The 21055-nt window shown below is 46.8% G+C and overlaps 1 protein-coding gene across 1 annotated transcript; it reads left to right on the top strand.

Annotated features, from left to right (window-relative positions):
• The first annotated feature begins 2726 nt into the window (after nt 1–2726).
• Nucleotides 2727–4019, top strand: LOC139835223 (uncharacterized). Its single transcript, XM_071825151.1, has one exon. The coding sequence runs from the start codon at nt 2821–2823 to the stop codon at nt 3676–3678; it is 858 nt and encodes a 285-aa protein (XP_071681252.1). The 5' UTR covers nt 2727–2820; the 3' UTR covers nt 3679–4019.
• Nucleotides 4020–21055: the final 17036 nt, after the last annotated feature.

Below are 21055 nucleotides of genomic sequence, written 5' to 3'. Positions count from 1 at the left end.
GATCTATATTGACACAATTTATCATCATGACAAGTTATACCTCTTTTTTCTAGTACCATTTTTTGTCACCATAACAATGTGACTTAACACTGTTCAGAGTTTCATACATTGCTATTAACTACATGGAGTATATGTTTAAATGCGAAACTAATTTTTTTTCCAACAATCATGCTAAGGCCTCCTATTGGGGATTCATGCGAGAATTGGGTTGTTTCAGCTCAAGTTGTTTTCTGATGAACCGTAGCTAGACTGATCTGGAATTTACTGACTGATTATCTACATTACTGTCTATACCCCATCTTATTGTTAGTTTGTCGCTCCTCTCTATAAGATTTGAATACAAAGTCAACTTCATCATGATGATCCCAGACTTATGGGCTAATGACACTAGTTAATGAAAAGATCAAATGCCCTTTTCTTTGTTTATGCCTGTCGATGGTCCCAAGCATGCCCACAATGATTGTGGTTTCTCTAGCTATTTCTTAATGGTGACCTAGTCCTCTTACGAAAAAGGCTCTCGGTTGTCTTAACATAGCTTAGGGTGACTTTTTTTTGGGCTTCCCGCACGGCTTCGAGGCCGTGGGCAGCACAAAGCCAAAAAAAGAAACTCTCGAGCTGGTGCGTGGCATATTTCCACCATGAAACTCCCGTCGCGTGTATTACGAGAAACTTGTATCAACCAGTTTCCAGATAACTTCTCGGGCTTCCTCCTTGGGAATCGAATTGATACCCAACTTTGCCCTTTTTTCCCTTTTATTTACAGCAGATTGCCACCACAAGAGAACATTTGGGAAGTAAAAAAACAAAATAACGTGTCGCACAACCGCAATCAGATCCAACATCTCGATGCCGGTGTTCTGCTTCTTGAGCCCATATGATGAGCACTCCCCCGTCTCTGCCTCATCATTACCACCGTCCTGGCTAAAGGAATCCGCGTGGGACGAAGGAAATTGAGCTCACACCCACTTCACCATCTCTAGTCGCCGTGTTCTCCATTCATGTCGGCGCCATCGGACCTCATCGGCCTTCACCGACCCTTCCACGAGCTCTAGGGTGAGTGCACGGTTCGAACGGACTCTCCTCCTCATTGTCTACTGCTTTGTAACGCGCCACCTCCATGAGCCGCCGGACTCGCCATTCGGGTGGTCGTTGACGCCAATTCCGGAGACCATCTGGCTCCTCATCGCCGCCAAGCGATGTTGAAATCCTCCGCACTTCTGATCTGCAAGACCGCGCACTCCGGCGAGCTTCAGAGGGTCATCCCGGCCTCCGAACGAAGTGCATCCATTTGTGGCAGCCGCCAAACTTGTAAAAGCGCAAAAAAAAAAGTCTCCGGGGCAGCTTCTAGAATTTCTCTCCACCACGGTTTCCCAAGAGCACAACTCACAAGCCTGCTTATAAGTCCAAACGAAGTCACCCTTAAGCTGCTCAGATGATGGTATCATTGAGATCTCTTCATTACTCCGGCTAGGTCAAAACTTGTGAGGGTATATGCGTGTAGGGTTATAATTGGACTTATATTAGCACAAGTTTTATGTTGGAGCCAGATATATTTATGCCAAAGCCTGATATATAAAGATATCAGGGGGAGAGTCCAAATAGTTAAGACAAAATTGGTATGCAATTTTTTATAAATGATGCTTTATTACTCAAACGTTTTTTTTGCATTACACTATGCTTCTGCATAAATATGATGCACACAACCGCTAAGATTCAAAGTAATGAAAGTTAAAATAAAATAACAAGGGGCATTACAAGTAAAATCATAAGAGAAACTTCATATGCAGCTATGGTGATGGAGGACCAATCCAAAGACTAAGCAACCATCCATGTTGGATAAAAATGTCTCTCGTCTTGTCCTCTAACCGAGAGTAGACATTTCGATAAACATGTCATGGTTCTCCACACACTGTAGAGACGACCATGAACAGAGCCAAGCAGTCCATCAGTAGATAACCTTGTTATTTCTAGTATACTTTCAAACACATCTTATACTATTTTTCCCCTTGATTAGATGTTTTATACAAGAATTCCAGTTTATATAATTTCCGCATGTTTTTTCCAAACTATTTAGTCCATTCAGGTAATTTTAATGTATTTTTAAACATTGTTTCTATTGTATATGAAACAACTACCGCTTGATCAACCCTAGCACTTTGGCTGAGACCTAGGGCTAAAGTTCCAGTCTTTCAAAAGTTTCTGTTCAGATTCAGTGCCGAATCTGGAGTCGACAGCTAATTGAGGAAACCAAATTACGTATGTTTTCGTGTCATTTATATATTTCATACTTTTTGAAAGAAGCGCATCGTCATGGTAAAGTGTCAACCGGCAGATCATGTCACTATATCAAGCAAGCAGCATTGTGATCCCTTTTCTGGATAACATATTACTCAAGCTAAACGTGGAAACTCTTAGTTAGTGTACCTGATGAAGCTGGTCAAAAAGCGGGTCTAAAAGCTTGCCAATCCCATGCTACCTGTATCGTATCAGCTGGCAGCTGTGGCATGACACGCAAGCTTGTTCCGACCCCCTGCCTAGCTCCAGCGAGACCTTGCATGTCGGAACCACTCGCAGCCCACCACGTCGTGAACGAGCAGATTAGCACAAAAAGAACAATTTGAAGACTATAGTACTCGTGGTATCAACATCGATGATTTGTCTAACCATCACACACGACCTTTAAATACCACGCCTACTCTTCTCCCATCCTGTCAGACACAGACACAGCTTAGTACTTGCTTGTCCTAAGAGCAAGCTAGCTAGGCAAAAGAAGTACACAGAGTATAATTTTCCAAAAGGAGAAGGGATACAAGGTAGCCGATGAAGATGAGCAGCGATCACGAGCAGGCGGCGGTGGAGCAGGACGGCGTCGGCCATAGCGACCAGGTACCGTCGCCGCCGTCGTTGAGCGCGAAGAAGCTGTGGCGCATGGTGCGGGAAGCGCACGTCGTCATCGCCAGAGGCCTCGGCAAGCACCAGCCCAAGTTGGCAGCGCTCGGCGTCAGCCTGCACCACATGCTGTCGTCGTCCAAGCGCAACCATCACCACGGTGCGGCCGCACAGGACCATGAGAGTCCGGCGCTGATGACGTACCTGTCGGCGGCGCTCTCTTGCCGGTCCATGGACTCGGCCGCCGCCGTGCACCCGTACCCACGCGGCGCGTACAGTGGCAGCGGAGTCGCTGGCCTCCCCTCGCTGTCGTGCCGGTCCATGGATCCCAGCGCCGCAGTGTACGAGCAGTACCGGCCCCGTGAGGTTGAGTTCAGCTGCAAAAGCACGCCGCTGCACAGGCGGCACCGGCGCGCGCACCGGCACCGGCATCGGGACCAGGACATTCTCCTGCCGCAGAAGCAGCTCGGCGACCTTCGGGAGTACGGTTCTACCACCGCCGTCAAGACGCTGTACGAGCTGATGGACGGCGACGAGGATGACGACGGCGATATGGAGACCCCGATACCGTGGGCCGCGTCGGCGGCGGCTCGCCGGCCAGCGCCGCGGCAGGTGCGGATTACGGACTCGCCGTTCGTGGCGAGGGAGGACGACCAGGAAGGGAGCATGGGCGTGGTCGACCGGCGCGCCGACGAGTTCATCCTGTGGTTCCACGACCAGCTGCGCAGGCAGCAGCAGCAACAACAATGCCCCGCCGCGAGGGATCGCACCACCTACTGGGTTAGATAGATCGGAGAGCAGAGCAGTACACTCCGTGCATGCATGCATGGATTATTTGATAAGTTCTCAATGTACAGATGAGTTGGAATCTTGGTTTGATTTGTCATTTTGGGACGTTTTGTTTCCGGGGAACTTATTTTGGAATGTTAATAAGTTCTCAATGAACTTACTACTAAATTTTTTCTTCTTCTTACCATTTGGGTTTGATCGATCGATTGACGATGCTGAGATAATTAAAACTGGTACAACTTTTGGAAGGAAGAATGGAGCTGTGTTCTGTTAGGCTTATTTGACAGCGATAGAACCGAGGCAAAGGGGACAGTAAGATGTTCAGGTGTATGTATGTTTCAGATTTTTTTTCAAAATGGTCCCGCTCTCGCCATCAAAAGATGCACACAGCCTCTTTTTTATTAAAAAAAATTTGAGTACCAATTTATTACAACTCATGGATCACGTAAGGCTCATACAAAAATCAACCATCTAAAGAAAAGCAACATATTCAACTAGAGATATGTCACTCTACTAGTATGCCGTCACCCTGCCCGGCTATATAAATCCCGTGCGACTGACAACAAATTGACCTAATATCCATATATTTCAGATGTCCTAATGGTTGCTTTAACCAAGCCGTCACCGCAATATTTGTATTGAATTTGTAACCAAATTCAGAACTAACCTAGAGGTAATATGATAAGGAAGGTGTTGTACATATGCACAACATCAGTCGCTAGCAGTTCTGATGATCCGAGATACACTAACATTGATCTTTTTATTTACACACCTATATTTCCAAATAATTCTTCGCAGTAGGCACAATTAGTATGTAACTGTAAGGAGGAAACATGTCAATCATGTATGCTTATTACTGATTGATGTATGCGCAGCATTTAGTGCTTAATCTAAAAAATGAAAGTTCATGGCCACGGTTCAAATTCAATCGTGACTCCACTTGTGCTGTTTTGCTCAATCTAAAAAATGAAAAAAAGAGGTCTTTTCTATCACATATACCACATCTGTTTTTTCAGTATAAGACGTTTTCTGAACTCTCAAAACATCCTATGTCTAGAAACGGAGGGAGTAGTGATTTGTTAGATTTGTCGTTACACCAAGTCATATGTGGCAACGTGATACTATCACCCAACTTGTATGCACACAATGATCGATATTATCACGAAAACAAGAAAAATGAAAACTTAATGTCATGTTGTAGCTACCAACAACACAAAACACCAGGCTTCACCTTCAACCCCCTCCATAAGGTGTTCAAACGGGAGACATGCATGCTTGTTGGGCAGGGTTTGAGTGTCAAACTGCGGGCCATGGTAAACTCATATATGGCTAATATAACCTCGTGCACATAGAAAAATTTGACCCAATTGCTAGTAAACATGTTTAGTCACAGTTCAAAAATAAGCCCGTTGTGTCGCTTGTGCCTCTAGTAAAGCCTACAAACTCCACCATTAATTGTCCCATGGACAATACCTTGGCCACGAGAGTCCCTCTAGTGCATCTTCAATAAAGGATGATTTGTGTGCGTCTTCGTTTCTAGATCCAGCTGACCACATCATGAGTTTTTACCCTCGAAAGTGTTTCGAGCAAACTCCTTACAATGCCATCAACAAAAAGAAGCAAAAACTACTCCCTCCGTTCCATATCAGTTGTCTCACATTCGAATGTATCTTTGCACTAGCTAGGGTTAACACTACTAGAAAAAAGCCTAGCCGTAGGATGACTAGCAGTGGCGTACCACAAAGAGGTGCCACACTGCTAGCCATGTTACCAGTGGTGCACCTGGTGAGCAGTGCGCCACCAGTACGTGTGGCCATGGTTTGACCACCACTCTCCCCCCCCCCCCCCCACACAAACACACTTAGCAATGGTGCACCAAGCATAGGTGCACCACTGCTATTTGAGGTAGCAGTGGCACACCTATGGTTGGTGCGTCATTGGTAAGTGTGGGGCTGAAGGTATAGATGGGTAGGAGTTATCAGTGGCGCACCACATAACCACCCCTCCCCCGATCGCCTTTTCGATTTTGAAAAAAAAAACAAAAGAAATAGATAGAAATTTTAATAATAAAATCCTTCGAGGTTCCCATGTATTATGTCATCTAGTTTTCATGAAAATTAACAAACATGAATTTCGAGTTTTTTTTTTTTGCAAAATTCCATCATGTTTCGGTAAAACCGGTTTTCTGGTTGCATACGGCCTCCGATGAATTTTTTTATATGAAAATGTATCTACACGAAATTTTTGCGTCCATGCCATTCTCCGCCTTTGACTTCACCATGAAACAAAAAAGACATGTCCATCCATTTCTCATTCCTAAGATATGCCGCCGCCATCATAACCATCTCCATCGCCTTTCCCTTGCCCTTGGTATTATCATTGGCCATCATACTTTTACCATTAATTACTTTGCATGATTGGTGACATTATAAGACTATTGATATTCATCTATTATAATTGTATACAATCTATTGTGCATGTGGTTAAATTGTGTAGCTTTGCCCACATCTAAGCCATTCAGATGATGACTGTGAGCCAGACAATCAGCATGGTGACTGCAAGCCGGACAACCGGCAAACTACAACGGTTATCTCGGCAAGTGGGGGCAGCGACATGAGGTGACTTTTTATTGGTGCTCCTTGATCTCCGGGTCTAAATATACGTAGTGAAGACCTTTGGTTGTCTTTCATTTGTTGTACTTTGCAATGGTAGATCTCTAGTTTTCTCTTTGAAGATAATATTTAGAGATTGGACCGTGTGGTGAAAACTTATGATATGACAATAGTGAACGGGGACAACAACGCGTCAACGCTTTTACACTGTTACCGTCCTGGAGGTGTAGCTTTGGAGAATTTTTAACCAGGTCTAGGTATCGCCAACAGTAGTGTTTTGTTCATCCTGCTGCAAGCCTCTGGTCCCGCCGGCGGAGTTTTTTGTTGCTGTTGTTGTTGTTGTGTGCATCTTTAATGTTAGTCTGGTTCTGGATATTATGTTGTTGGAGTGGCTGAATGTATTTAATATTATCTTGTTATTAATATATTTCATTTATAGAAAAATGCTAGAGGGTTATGCAGCCCACGGGGAGCTATTTAGCGAAAATGGCAGGCTACTATTAAGACACTGGGAGGCTATATTCTGGTTTGGTTATGCCTAAATCTCAGTCAGCACTCAAATCGATCGCCACTCGCATTTCCTGTTTGGAGAAGGTCAAAGTCTCATACCATTTTGAGGTTCTCGTACAATGTCCGGACAAAGCACAGACTACTTCTTAATTTTGTCACATCAGCATTCCCAAGAATTCTGTCTTGCTTACCACACTTGTTCTGGCAGACAACAACTTGGCCAACAGTGTCCTTCCTGAGATCTTTTTGGGAGTGCATCTGTTCTGAATACTAAAACAGGTGCCAAAACTAAACATGTGCACATGTTCTTCGGAATGATCTTACAATATATACACGTGTATGAGCCTGCTTAATCACCACAAGCTTCATGCTTATCACCATCGGAAACTCTTAACAAGGTGATGTTGGCCATTAGCTGTTTGTTTGAGGTGGACATATATAGGCTGTGTATAATTGGTGGGGTGTACCATTAATCATGGACAGTGATCTCAAGCTTATCAGTTGCTGCTGCTGTTGATGAAACACCCCCTGCTGTAATATTGTAACGCATAAAACATTCAAATTAATGAACAGTGACCACCGACTGGCTAGTGCAGCTGGCGAACTAAAAATTACACTTTTTGTTTTCTTCATAATTCATGGAGGGAGATAGAGACAACTAATTATATATGCCTCTTCTTTAACTTTGGCAACATTTTCTTATCATAGCACAGTATGGTCTGTATTGACACAATTCATCTTTTCTTTCCATGCACCACTTCAATCTAGATGTTTACTATGCACAGTTCATTTCTTTGATACACAACTAATTCAATCTACTCCTTCCGTTTCATGAAATATGTATTATATTTGTCTAAATTTAAATATATCTAGATACTGAATAGTGTTTACATAAATTTAAATTTATACAATTCTAAGACATCTTTAATGGGACGGAGGGAGTTGATGTTTACCATGAAAAATTCATCTCTTTTTTCTATCATGCTAAGGTTAGGAACCTTTTTCGGTGTCATGGGAGAATTGTATTGTTCCATCTCAAATTGGTATGTGGTAAATAGAGCGCAACTATGTGATCTGTCTGTTGACTGGTTATCCACGTTGCCAAAATCCTATCTTATCATTAATTTGTCACTCTTCTCAATTAGATTTGAAAACAAAGTCAACTTCATCATGGTATGATCTTACTTATTATTTTTCGAAATAGGGACATCCCCAACCTCTGCATATATGATCCTACTGACACCAGTTAATGAAAAGTTGAGAAGCCATTTTTTCGTGTATGCCTACCGGTGGTCCCAAGCATGCCCACACTGATTGCGGTTTCTCTATATTTTTTCTTCATGTGGACCTAAGGTCTTAACACCAAAAAGATCTTAGTTGTCTTGATGATGATATTACGAAGGTATATATTTTACTCCTCTAAGGCTTTAACTCATAATCTATTGGAATTTGTCTCACATATATGTGTTGCGTTTGGACTTGTAATTACATGCAAGAGTTGAATTCAAATAACCCAATCTTAAGAGAGAAAATACAACATGTTAGAATAAATGGTCAGACAAAAGTCAGTAGGGACAGATAGTTTTTTCTTTAACAAATCCTGATCCCTTGGAAAATCTAATGCCTCATCTAATTCGTCATCGAATATTTTGGAATATGACCTCTAGGTTCAGCTCCAAGTAGGATGGAGTTGAAATTGTGCAGGTTGGCGCCAAGAAAAAGCGGCACATAAGCAATGCTGCGAGTTCGGCTCCATCGCACTTTTGTGCACCAGGTGGCTTGGCGCCGAGTGCTTTCACGGGAGGGATGGTGGTCTAGTCGCTAATAATAGGGGTTCCTAGACCTTTCCTGCAGAGAAGCTAGTAGAATTAGCATTGGGCTCATCTATGTAAAACTATAGAGTGGAACTAAGTGATTTAAGGTGCTTACATCATCTCTAGCGGATACGGCAAACCCCAAACTCCAAATCCGTGTATCCAGGACACCTAACGCGGATTTGGGTTCGAAAAGCACACATGCAGTTCAGATACGGTATATGAAACTGCAATTTTTTTTAAAAACGCGTGCAAGAGAAGAACAGTTCGATGCTTGCAGTTCACATGCTTGCAGTTCATCCTAAATTCAGCTGCATTGCAGCACTATATTACAGCAAAAGTAAAACAATCCGCCACGGCAGTACAGTGCACCAAAATCGGCTCACCGGAGCCATGTGCCGTGGCGGCGGCGCGTCGGCTCACTCCTCATTGCTGACGAGGTCGACGAACACGCGCTCCTGCTCGACGGTGATGTGCCCATTCCTCGGCCTTGTCCACGTCCTGCTGGCTGGAGCGCGCGACGAGGCCGACGACGGTGTCGAGCTCCCGCTCCGCGACGAAGTCGCCCGGCGCGAGGCCCGCGTTGGCGCCGAGCTGCGGGAGGAGCTTCTTGAACTGCTCGTCGTCAAGGTAGTCACCCTCGGCGAAGTGGGAGAGGCACGACTTCGGCTCCGACTCGACCTCCATCTTCACCACCAGCGCCGTCGGCGGGCGCTGGTGGGAGCTCGACCCCAAAGACGATGAGGCTGCGGAAGAGGAGGCGGCGCATCCGCGGCGGTACCGCTGCAACTCGTGCTTGGCGAAGGCAAGTGGCGCGGCGACGCCGTAGTTGCAGTAGCGGTAGCTACCACGGATGCGAGCCGCGTCCGACTTCACCTTCTCGGCCTCCGTCTTCTCGCCGGCGGGAGGAGCAGTGGAGCTCCCACCGCGCCTGGTGGAGCGTCCGCCGCGGCCCACCTGTCCGCCCCCGCGCCCGCGCCCTGCCACCATCGTCGTCAGCGGGAGCTGTGGACTCTCGATCTGCACTCTACCGCGTCGATTGCTCGCCGAAGGGGCGGCGATTGCTCGTCGGCGGGAGGCGGAGAGGCGGATGAGCGGATGGGGTTTGACCCCCATCCACCTCGCCGACCGCTATATATGGGGGTGTTTTGGCGATTTGGGCTACGGCCTGGATCCATTATCCGGGCCAGACCACCGATGCGGGGCCTGGTCTGGTCCAAAAAACCGCCGAAACCAACATACTGGCCCGCCGCCGTGTTTGCAAGCCGATATGCCGTATCCGCTAGAGATGCTCTTAGTAGATGTTTAACCTGGATTACAACAAATTCAGTTGGGTTCACTTGAACCTAGGCACCTAGCCATTACACGCTTGCTCTGTGATTGGGCCAGAGACATTTTTGTGGCACGAGCTGGAGCACACGAGCAAGTCCACACCTCTAGGCTTTGGGGAACCCCGTCAACAAACATCATCTACCTTCTAAAATTATCTGGCTGCTAAAACCTTGACACCGTGTATGTTGTTTAAGAATAGGCGAGCCATCAACATAGTAAATTCGAAGAAAACAACTTACATCTGAAACATTGCATCGATATTACTACTCCACCATGAAATACATTTTCATTTAAGAAAAAGGTCCACCTACAGTCTCATAAGATTCTCTTGTTGTCCATGATCTCTAACACCACATATATATCTTGTTCCTCAAACAATTAAGATTAAACCAATTTAATCATAGGCCGATATAAAAGTGGAAGGACTAGGACATGTGGGGTTTTTGCACAACCATAGAACATAAAATATTGAAACCATGGGATTCTTCACAAATGAAACAATAGAAATTATTGAAACCATATAACCATTTATAAATGAAAATGTTATAATTAATCGTAAATATCTCAAAATTGGAAATTTGAGGAGACTTGGAGAAAATTTAGTATTAATAATGGTTATGTAAAGCACATTATTTTATGATTTCTCTGTGGTTTTTCTGCAGTTACCTTGTTTTTCTTGTGCTCCTAAAAATCATTTTCTTTAAGAATATATACATTATTCCCCCATTTTTGTAAGTTTTTCTCAAAATACGCATAATTTTTTCTTTGATTTGGTGTTTTTCGGTTTCCTGACTTTCCCTATATTTATTTCCTTTTTTGTGTTTTTGCTTATATTTGTATTGACTATTCTGCCCTGTGTGTGAAACCACTGCCATGTAAGGGGTGATAACACTTGACTGAGATTTAGGGGCTTAAGTTCCTTAGCTTAAGAAACTTAGAGTTAGAATTCAATCACTAGTGGAGAAGAGGCCTTTGGTCCCAAGCAAATGTCCCAGTGCAGAACCAAACCGGGACTAATGTGGGCATTGGTCCCGGTTCGTTTTGCCCAGGGCGACCCCACTAGCTCAGAGCTTGTCCGGTAGTGGCCTTTGGACCCGGTTTGTAATACAAACCGGGACTAAAGGGTCCACGGCAGGGCGCGGCAGGCCGTGTCAGCCGTGGGAAGCCTTTAGTCCCGGTTTGTAATACAAACCGGGTCCAAAGGCCCCCCAATCTGGCTATATTACCTTGCCCTGCCCAAGTGTGAGCCACACTTGGCCATTTTTTCACTTTCTTCACAAGAGAGGTGTATTGCTCTCCTCTCTTCTTCACATGCACAAGAGGTGTTTGATGAAATGCTTAAGAGGATTTGCCACTTGTGTTTACACAAATCAAGCCACACTTAACTTGTTTTTTTCTTCTTCATCGAGGTTAACAACTTTATCCTTTTCATCTGTAATTGATAAAATGCATGTGTATATATACATCGTGATGTTCTGTAATGGTTTTGATCAGCTAAATTATATCATGCAGATGAATCGGCAATGGATGTACATTGACCGACGGTTTGACGAGTTCACTTCGGGCCTGGATAATTTTATGGCCGTGGCGGAGGCAAACAAACATGGTGGCTTCATGTATTGTCCATGTGTCAACTGCAAGAATACCGTAAATTACGCTCACTCGAGTCTCATTCACAGCCACCTTCTGCGATACGGTTTCATGCCCAGTTACTATTGTTGGACCAAGCACGGAGAAAGAGGGGTTATGATGGAAGACAATGAAGAAGAGGAAGAGGATGATGACGGTTATCCCAATTTCCCTGAATACGATGATACTGCAGAAGGCAATGAAGACAATGAAGTAGAAGATCAAGAGGCACCAGATGAGCCTGCTGATGATGATCTTGGTCGGGCCATTGCTGATGCAAGGAGAGAATGTGAAACTGAAAAGGAAAGGTTGGCCTTCGACAAGATGATAGAAGATCACAACAAATTGTTATACCCAACTTGCGAAGATGGCCATAAAAAGCTAGGCAAAGACTTGGAATTGTTGCAATGGAAGGCAGAGAACGGTGTCACTGACTCAGGATTTGGAAAGTTGCTGACAATAATTAAGAGGAAGCTTCCAAGGGGTAACGAATTGCCCGCCAGTACGTACGAAGCGAAGAAGATTGTCTGCCCTCTAGGATTAGATGTGCAAAAGATACATGCATGCATTAATGACTGCATCCTCTACCGCGGTGAGTACGAGAATTTGGATGCATGTCCGGTGTGCACTGCATTGCGGTATAAGATCAGACGAGATGACCCTGGTGATGTTGAGGGCGAGCGCCCCAGGAAGAGGGTTCCTGCCAAGGTTATGTGGTATGCTCCTATAATACCACGGCTAAAACGCTTGTTCAGAAATAAAGAGCACGCTAGGTTGTTGCGATGGCACAAAGAAGACCGTAAGAAAGACGTGATGTTGAGGCACCCTGCTGATGGATCCCAATGGAGAAAAATCGATAGAGAGTTCCCAAACTTTGCACAGGATGCAAGGAACTTAAGGTTTGGTCTAAGTACAGATGGCATGAATCCTTTTGGAGAGAAGAGCTGCAGCCATAGCACCTGGCATGTGACTCTTTGTATATATAACCTTCCTCCTTGGTTGTGCATGAAGCGGAAGTTTATTATGATGCTAGTGCTCATACAAGGCCCGAAGCAACCCGGGAACGACATTGATGTGTACCTGAAGCCACTAGTCGAAGAACTTCTACAGCTATGGTCCCTAGCAGGTGTACGTGTGTGGGACGAGCACAAGCAGGAGGAATTTGACCTAACAGCGATGCTTTTCATAACCATCAATGACTGGCCTGCTCTTGATAACATTTCAGGACAGTCAAACAAGGGATACAATGCATGCACACACTGTTTACATGAGCTCGAAGGTGATTATTTGGAAAAAGGTCAGAAGGTCGTGTACCTGGGGCATCGTCGATTTCTTAGGATTACCCATCCCGTAAGAAAGAAAGGCAAGCATTACAACGGTGAGGCTGATCACCGGAAGAAGCCTCACCATCGTGATGGTGTTGATATATTTGGTATGGTCAAGGATCTAGATGTAATATTTGGAAAGGGTCCTGGCGGACGGTCTGTTCCGAATGACGCTGCCGGACACGCGCCCATGTGGAAGAAGAAATCTATTTTTTGGGAGCTAGAATATTGGAAAGTCTTAGAGGTCCGCTCTTCAATCGATGTGATGCACGTGACGAAGAATCTTTGCGTGAACCTGCTAGGCTTTCTGGGTGTGTACGGTAAGACAAAAGATACACCAGAAGCACGGGAGGACTAGCAACGTTGGAAAGACCCCGAAAAGCTGCATGAGAGAGTTAAAGGACGTCATTTATCCAGCTACGCTCTTACAAAAGCAGAGAAGGAAATATTTTTTGAATGTCTTAGCAGTATCAAGGTCCCGTCTGGCTTCTCCTCCAATATAAAGGGAATAATAAATATGGAGAAGAAAACATTCCAGAACCTGAAGTCTCATGACTGTCACGTGATAATGACATAGTTGCTTCCGATTGCATTGAGGGGGCTTCTGCCGGAAAATGTTCGACTGCCCATTGTAAAGCTATGTGCATTCCTCAATGCAATTTCTCAGAAGGTAATAAATCCAGAAATTCTACCGAGGTTGCAGAATGATGTGGTCCAATGTCTCGTTAGTTTTGAGCTGGTGTTCCCACCATCCTTCTTCAATATTATGACACATCTCCTCGTTCACCTGGTCGATGAGATTTCCATTCTCGGTCCTGTGTTTCTACACAATATGTTCCCCTTCGAGAGGTTCATGGGAGTCTTGAAGAAATATGTTCATAACCGTGCTAGGCCAGAAGGAAGCATCTCCAAGGGCTATGGAACAGAGGAGGTCATTGAATTCTGTGTTGACTTTATTCCTGACCTTAAGCCGATTGGTGTTCCTGAATCGCGGCATGAAGGGAGACTAAGTGGAAAAGGCACGCTAGGAAGGAAATCAATGATATGTAGGGACGGGATTTCTTTGACTCAAGCACACTACACAGTTCTACAAAGTTCCACCATGGTGGCTCCGTATATCGGTGACCACAAGAACTTTCTACGCTCCCGTAACCCGGGCGGTCGAACGATTGGATTAGACGTGAACACATGTCGACTTTCGGCGGTTGGTTGCAAAAACATCTCCTGAATAACGAAGATATTGAAGATCAGCTGTACTTGCTGGCCCAGACACCATCTTCGACTGTAGTGACTTTCCAAGGGTACGAGATAAATGGGAATACATTTTACACGATCGCCCAAGATAAAAAGAGCACCAACCAAAACAGTGGTGTCCGCTTTGATGCAATAATGAATGAAGGCCCAAATGACACATATTATGGTTACATAGAGGATATATGGGAACTTGAGTATGGACCTTCTTTTAAGGTCCCTTTGTTTAGGTGCAAATGGGTCAACAAAACAGGAGGCGGGGTTCAGGTAGACAAGTTGTATGGAATGACAACAGTGGATCTCAACAATCTTGGGTATAGAGACGAACCATTCGTCCTAGCCAAGGTTGTGGCCCAGGTTTTCTATGTGAAGGATATGTCTAGCAAACCAAGAAAAAGGAAACATAAGGAAACAAATACATCAAACGATGAGCCAAAGCGCCACATAGTTCTTTCTGGAAAAAGAAACATCGTGGGAGTGGAGGACAAGACAGACATGTCAGAAGATTATAATAAGTTTGATGAAATTCCACCCTTCAGAGTGAACATTGATCCAAGCATCAAGTTAAATGATGAAGATGCTCCATGGTTAAGGCCGAAGAAGATTAAATGATGAAGATGATCCATCATCAAGTTAATTGAAGAATGTTCGTGGCACAAATGAGTATCTCAACATGGCAATCAATTTCCCATTTATTTTTGTGTAATCATTTAACTGTATGTAAGATATGAAAAGTGGAGATGTGGTTGGCTTTTTGTACCATATATATAGAGGAGATGTAGTCGTTCACGGGTTTGCAGGGGAAAAATTCCGAGGCGCAGTTTCCGAAGATGCCGTAGGGCGTGTGCACCAACAACATCTTCGAGAAACTGCACCACGGGAGATTTCCCAACCCTTTCCCCAACACTATTAGAGGAGATGTAGTCGTTCAGGGGCTTGCAGGAAAAAATTCCGAGGAGCAACTTCCGAAGATGCCGTAGGGTGTGTGCACCAACGACATCTTCGAGAAGTTGCGCCACGGGAGATTTCCCAACCCTTTCCCCAACACTGTTAGAGGAGATGTAGTCGTTCACGGGCTTGCAGGGAAAAAATTCCGAGGCGCAGCTTCCGAAGATGTCGTAGGGCGTGTGCACCAACAAGATCTTCGAGAAGCTGCGCCACGGGAGATTTTCCAATCCATGGGAATGAATCTCTGCTTGGCTTGTTGATCTGCTTGGCAAGCCGTATCGATGCTCCTTTTATAGGCACAACACCGCTTCTACTCGACAGGGCGTCGTGCGCTACATGCTTTATCTCATCGAGCAGTGCGTCCACCCATGCGTTCTTATCCTGCCGACATCTTTAGTCCCGGTTGTACCCACCAGCCGGGACTAAAGGTTACCCACACGTCCTTATCCCACCGACAGTTTTGTTAGATGACAAAAAAAGGATCTTTCGTCCCGGTTGTACCCACCAGCCGGGACTAAAGGTTACCCACATGTCCTTATCCCACCGACAGTTTTGTTAGATGACAAAAAAAGGATCTTTCGTCCCGGTTGTACCCACCAGCCGGGACTAATGTTTTCGGCGCCACTGCGTTCCCGCCTATTTTTCTTCCCGCGCTTTCCACTGCGTTCCCGTCTATTTTTCTTCCCGCGCTTTCCACTGCTTCCTGCCTCTGTCCTCCCGCCATTTTTTCACTATATATATATATATATATGTAGGCTTGGCCTCCATTTACATATCACATCTAGACTCATATCTGCAAACCTCATCACTCTGTCCCATGGCTTCCATCGTATCTCTAACCCTCCGGGAGGCGGAGGCGCTTTGCGCGTCGAACTACCCCTGCCCGCCGGGCTACCGCGTCCCGACCGGCTGGTTGCTGAGCGTCGGAGGCGTACCGGTCCCTCCTGTCCCTCTAGGTGTGACGCGCGAGATGGCCATCACGAACCACTACTACTTCGAGCTCACGCCAGAGCAGCGGAGGAATCCCCAGTTGCATCCCGACTACTTCCCGACTTGGGAAAGCTTCTTCATCAATCGGCGTGAGAGGGCGCTTGCCAGGCACGAGGAGGGCGGCCCGCCTCCTTCGGACTTCAACGAGGCCGGACGTCGGCTGTGCTGGCGCGGCCGGACTCTCCAGGGCGTCATGGCCTACCGTAGCCCCCGCCTGCGCTACCCTCAGTCCCAGCCCACGCGTGCTCTCCCGTCGAGGTTCGACTACCGCGACCCCGATGCCAGCGACGATGATGACGACGACTACGACGACTACAGTGGCGAGTACTATAGGGCTAGGCACGAGTATGACTGAATGACTCGAACAGTCGAATCTGGCGATGTATCTTAATTAATTTTCAGTTGACCTCTGTACTTTAATTCCATGTATGTGGCGGGAAACTTTTCTCCGAGGAGCTCTGTACTTTAATTTCAGTTCAATCGTAATAAATTTCGTGTCAACCACTTTATTGAACAAAAACAACCGACAACGACTTTATAAACTAAATTTAAACTAATAGAACCGACAGCGACTTTATTGAAATTACAATACAATAGATAAATTACTAGTCTAGTCTCTACTCGTCGTCGGAGGTTGTCTCCGTCCAAATGTCCTCCCACCGAGGGTCGTTTTCGGTCCAAGTTGTATTCGGGTTCTCGAGCTCGAAGGCGGCGACGGCCCGACGGTGGCGCCTGTTGGACCTGCGTTGTGCTCTAAGGTTAGCAAAGAACGCGTCGGTGTTGTCGACATCGTTGGGGAACTGCGCCCTCCACTGGCGCATCAACTGCTCGTCGCGCTCGGCGATGGCGATCCTGCGCTGCACCTGGCGGTGCCGGCGACGGTCCTCGCCGTCGACGAGGCACGGCGGTGGCGCGAGGAACTCCGCCTCCTCTAGCGATTCAACATCCGGGAAGTTCATGTCTCGCCCTGGCCGCCGAAAGCGCCACGCCGCCGCGTCGTAAGCGCGCGCCGCCAGCTCCGGCGTGTTGTACGTGCCGAGGGTGATGCGGAAGCCACCGGCGCGTATCTCGGCGGTGAACCTACCGCTCGGACGCACTCGGACGCCACGGAAACCGGACGCCCCTCGACGACGTGGAGGCATCCCGGAGATGAATGAGCGGAGGCGGTGGCGACGTGTGGTTGCGCCCGCACTTGTCGCTCTATATAGCGCACGCGGGGCATGGCACGTGTAAGCCACGGCTACACACGTCGCACGCCGGCGTCGGCGGGGCGAGGCACGTGGAAGCGGTGGCTACACGTCGCACGACGGCGTCGACGGGTAAGCGACACGTGTGGCACGGCGGAGAGACACGTGGCACGGGGAAGGGACACGTGTGGCACGGCGGCGGTGGCCAGTACATGGCGGTGACGGTGGTGGCCAGTACACTGCGGTGACGGTGGTGGCGGTGGCCAGTACACGGCGGTGGCGGTGGCCAGTACATGGCGGTGGCGGTGGCGGCGGTGGCCAGTACATGGCGGCGGCGGCGGTGGACACGTGTGGCATGGCGGTGGCCAGTACGTGTTTTTTTTTTATTTGAAATAAGGCGGGAATGAAATTTTTTAAAAAAATTGTCCTTTGGTCCTGGTTTGTAATACGAACCGGGACCAAAGGTGCCCCAGTATATAACTGCACACTTCGTCTCCGCGGAGATCAATCCCGCGGAGATGAAGCGCACTGCGCCGCCAGGATGCCGAAATCGCCGCCGGCCCGTCTCCCGCGCGCCATCGCCGCCGCCCTCCCGCGCGCCATCGCCGCCGCCGCCGCCACCCGTGCCGTCCGCGCCATCCCCGCCTCCTCTCTCTCCCGCGCGCAGCGCACGTCGGCCGCGCGCCATCGCCGACCCCGCCATCGCCGCCGCCGACCCGCCGCCACCGCGCCTCTCCTCGCCGTCCGCCGCCATCGCCGCCGCCGACCCCGCCGCCACCGCGCCTCTCCCTCCGCCGGTAAGCGCGCCCGTCTCCTCTCCTCCGGCCGGCCGAACCGGGCCGGCCAAATTTTCATTTTTTTTATTTTTTTATTTGTTAGATTATAGTGTAGTTCATTAGATTAATTAGTTGTACAAAATAGTTAGTTAGTTTTAGTGAAATTTAGTTAGAATTTAAGGGAAAAATAGTTAGAAATTAGTGGTGCAAAATAGTTAGTTAGTGTTAGTGAAAAATAGTTAGAAATTTAGTGAACAATTAGTTAGTTAGTGTTAGTGAAAAATTAGTTAGTTAGTATTAGATTTTTAGAAATAGTTAGTATTAGATTTTTAGAAATAGTTAGTATTAGATTTTTAGATTGTTAGTATTATAGTTAGAAAAAAGTTATGAAAAGAATATTTGTTAGAAATAAGATAGAAAATTATAGTTAAAAAATTATAGCAGTGAAAATTATTAGTATAGTTAATCCGATATGTTAGAAAAAGTAGTGAAAATTGTAGTTAGAAAATTGTTAGTATAGTTAATCCGGTAGTGCGGGCGGCCCTGCCGGTGCCGAGTCTGTGGCGGTGCCCCTACCGGCGCCCGTGCCGGTGCCGAGTCCGTGGCGGTGCCCCTACCGGCTAACATATAGTGAAGTTATTTTTTAATTTATGTTAACGTTGGTACATATATATATATGATTTGTTTTCGTAGCTACGATGCCGCGACAGCCGCCGCGCCGTGGTCTGACTATTCTGGAGGAGATGCAGCAGATGGGGGAGGTCCGGGACTGGGCTCCGCCGGGGTGGCACTGGGAGGTCTTAGCTTCCGGGTCGCGCACCTTGGTGCGGAATCCGGGTCCCGTCGTCGACCCGGATATTGTTTGGTGGAGGTCTTATGGGCCACGATCGTTTCAGAGGGAGCCGGCCCCGCCGGAGGAGGTAGCTCAGCGCATTGCGGCGGAGGACGAGCACGTTCGGCGTTACATGTATGCGTTAGACAACATGTATAGGACCGGATGGAGCGTTATGCAGGGATCTCATGTTAGCTATGCTCCCGTGACTGTTCCTTTTCTTTGGGGGTTCACCCGGCGCGGCTCAAGTCCCGGTCGACGCGTTATAGGACCCGATCGGCGCGGTTGAGAGGTTGTAGTATTGATTGATGTATTAGGGTTAAATAAACATGAACCCGATCTATGTATGCATGTAACTGCACTATCTGCTTTCAGCACTATATATATTATCGATCCTTAGTTAAGAACTACATATGTAACTCCATTTTTAGTTTTCTGCATTATCCTTAATTTGATCATATGATGGTTCCTATATATAGCTTGCAGGTCGTTGTAGAAAGCATGGAGAGAGATGAAACTCAAGAAAATTTCATGGTTGACCTCATAGCCCACGGTACTCTAGATGATCACGACGACGACGTTATTCTAGATGATGGCGGTGACGATGTCACCGCAACTTTTTTGAATGACTCCGGTGAGGGAGCGGAGAATATTGAGGAAGAAGATCCTAATGGCGCCGGTGAGGAAGAAGATCATCATAATGGCTCCGGAACCGTAGTTATCACCCAGGTATATAAATTAATTAAGCCGCTGTTGATCGACTAGATGCATTAACTAATTAAATTGTACTGACTATGAATTATTTCTTTTTTAGCCCTCCGGATCGAGCACTTCTTCTGTAAAGTCGAGAAAGCGAGGCCCGGCCAAAAAGTTGGACGATGGTGTTAGGCACGACATCACCCACATCGCTAAGGATGGTAAACCGATTGCTCCAGAGAAAGGTGCAAAGGCATTTATAGCTCAATGCGGAGTGCTTGTTAGGGACCACGTCCCGATCACCGTTCGAGAATGGAACAAGCCGAAGGGACTAGTGTTGTCTGCAGAGGAAGAAGCTCAAGGTCTTTATATCAATGATGTAGCCAAAAATAGCATTCTGACCAAGCTCATGTCACATTTCAACATAGTACCCGAAGAGGGGGATGACGCTGAAAAGGCCAAGATGGAGCAGGCCCTCCGCGACTTTGCCAAGAAGAAGATGGCCGAACTATTCAAGAACCACAAGAAAAGATTGCGCGGCCTTATCAAGAAAAAGAAGACTCCGGACAGTGAGAAGGTAAAAAATCACTGGGATGAATTCGTGAAGTACAGCACGGAGTCAGAAGAATTTAAGAAAAGGTCGGCAACAAATAAGGCAAATGCTGCGTTGAAGCTATATCACCAAATTCTGGGTCCAGGTGGATACAGGGCTAACCGTCCTAAGTGGCAGGCAGCTGAGGCGGAACTGACCAGTAAAGGGATCAGATTAGGGAACCACGGTTGGATCGACCGGTGTAAGGAGTGGTTCTACGGGATTGGGGGAATGTTGCATCCAGAAACAGGGAAGTGCATCTATAAGAAAGCTCATCTGAAGTTTCCCATAGAAGCCCTGGAAAAAGCACATAAGGACGTGGAGGAGGGGAGGTTCCAGCCCGAAAGAGAGAACGATGAGTTAACACGCGCCCTTTGGAACAAAGAACACGGTGATGGCGTGTACAGAACACGTCCGTTGGGAACCCCAAGAGGAAGGTATGATGCGCACAGTAGCAAGTTTTCCCTCAGAAAGAAACCAAGGTTTATCGAACCAGGAGGAGCCAAGAAGCACGTTGAAGGTTGATGGCGGCGGGATGTAGTGCGGCGCAACACCAGGGATTCTGGCGCCAACGTGGAACCTGCACAACACAACCAAAGTACTTTGCCCCAACGAAATAGTGAGGTTGTCAATCTCACCGGCTTGCTGTAACAAAGGATTAGATGTATAGTGTGGATGATGATTGTTTGCAGAAAACAGTAAAACAAGTATTGCAGTAGATTGTATTCGATGTAAAAGAATGGACCGGGGTCCACAGTTCACTAGAGGTGTCTCTCCCATAAGATAAATAGCATGTTGGGTGAACAAATTACAGTCGAGCAATTGACAAATAGAGAGGGCATGACAATGCACATACATGATATGATAAGTATTGTGAGATTTA

The sequence above is a fragment of the Lolium perenne genome, chromosome 1 (genome assembly GCF_019359855.2).
Source record: "Lolium perenne isolate Kyuss_39 chromosome 1, Kyuss_2.0, whole genome shotgun sequence".
In the NCBI taxonomy this organism is placed as follows: Eukaryota; Viridiplantae; Streptophyta; class Magnoliopsida; order Poales; family Poaceae; genus Lolium; species Lolium perenne.
Note: the sequence above shows the minus strand (reverse complement) of the source record. Positions and strands in the feature narration are given on the sequence as shown.

Excerpts from the sequence above, each read along its gene's own strand:
- LOC139835223 (XM_071825151.1), top strand. The coding sequence starts at position 2,821 with ATGAAGATGAGCAGCGATCACGAGCAGGCGGCGGTGGAGCAGGACGGC.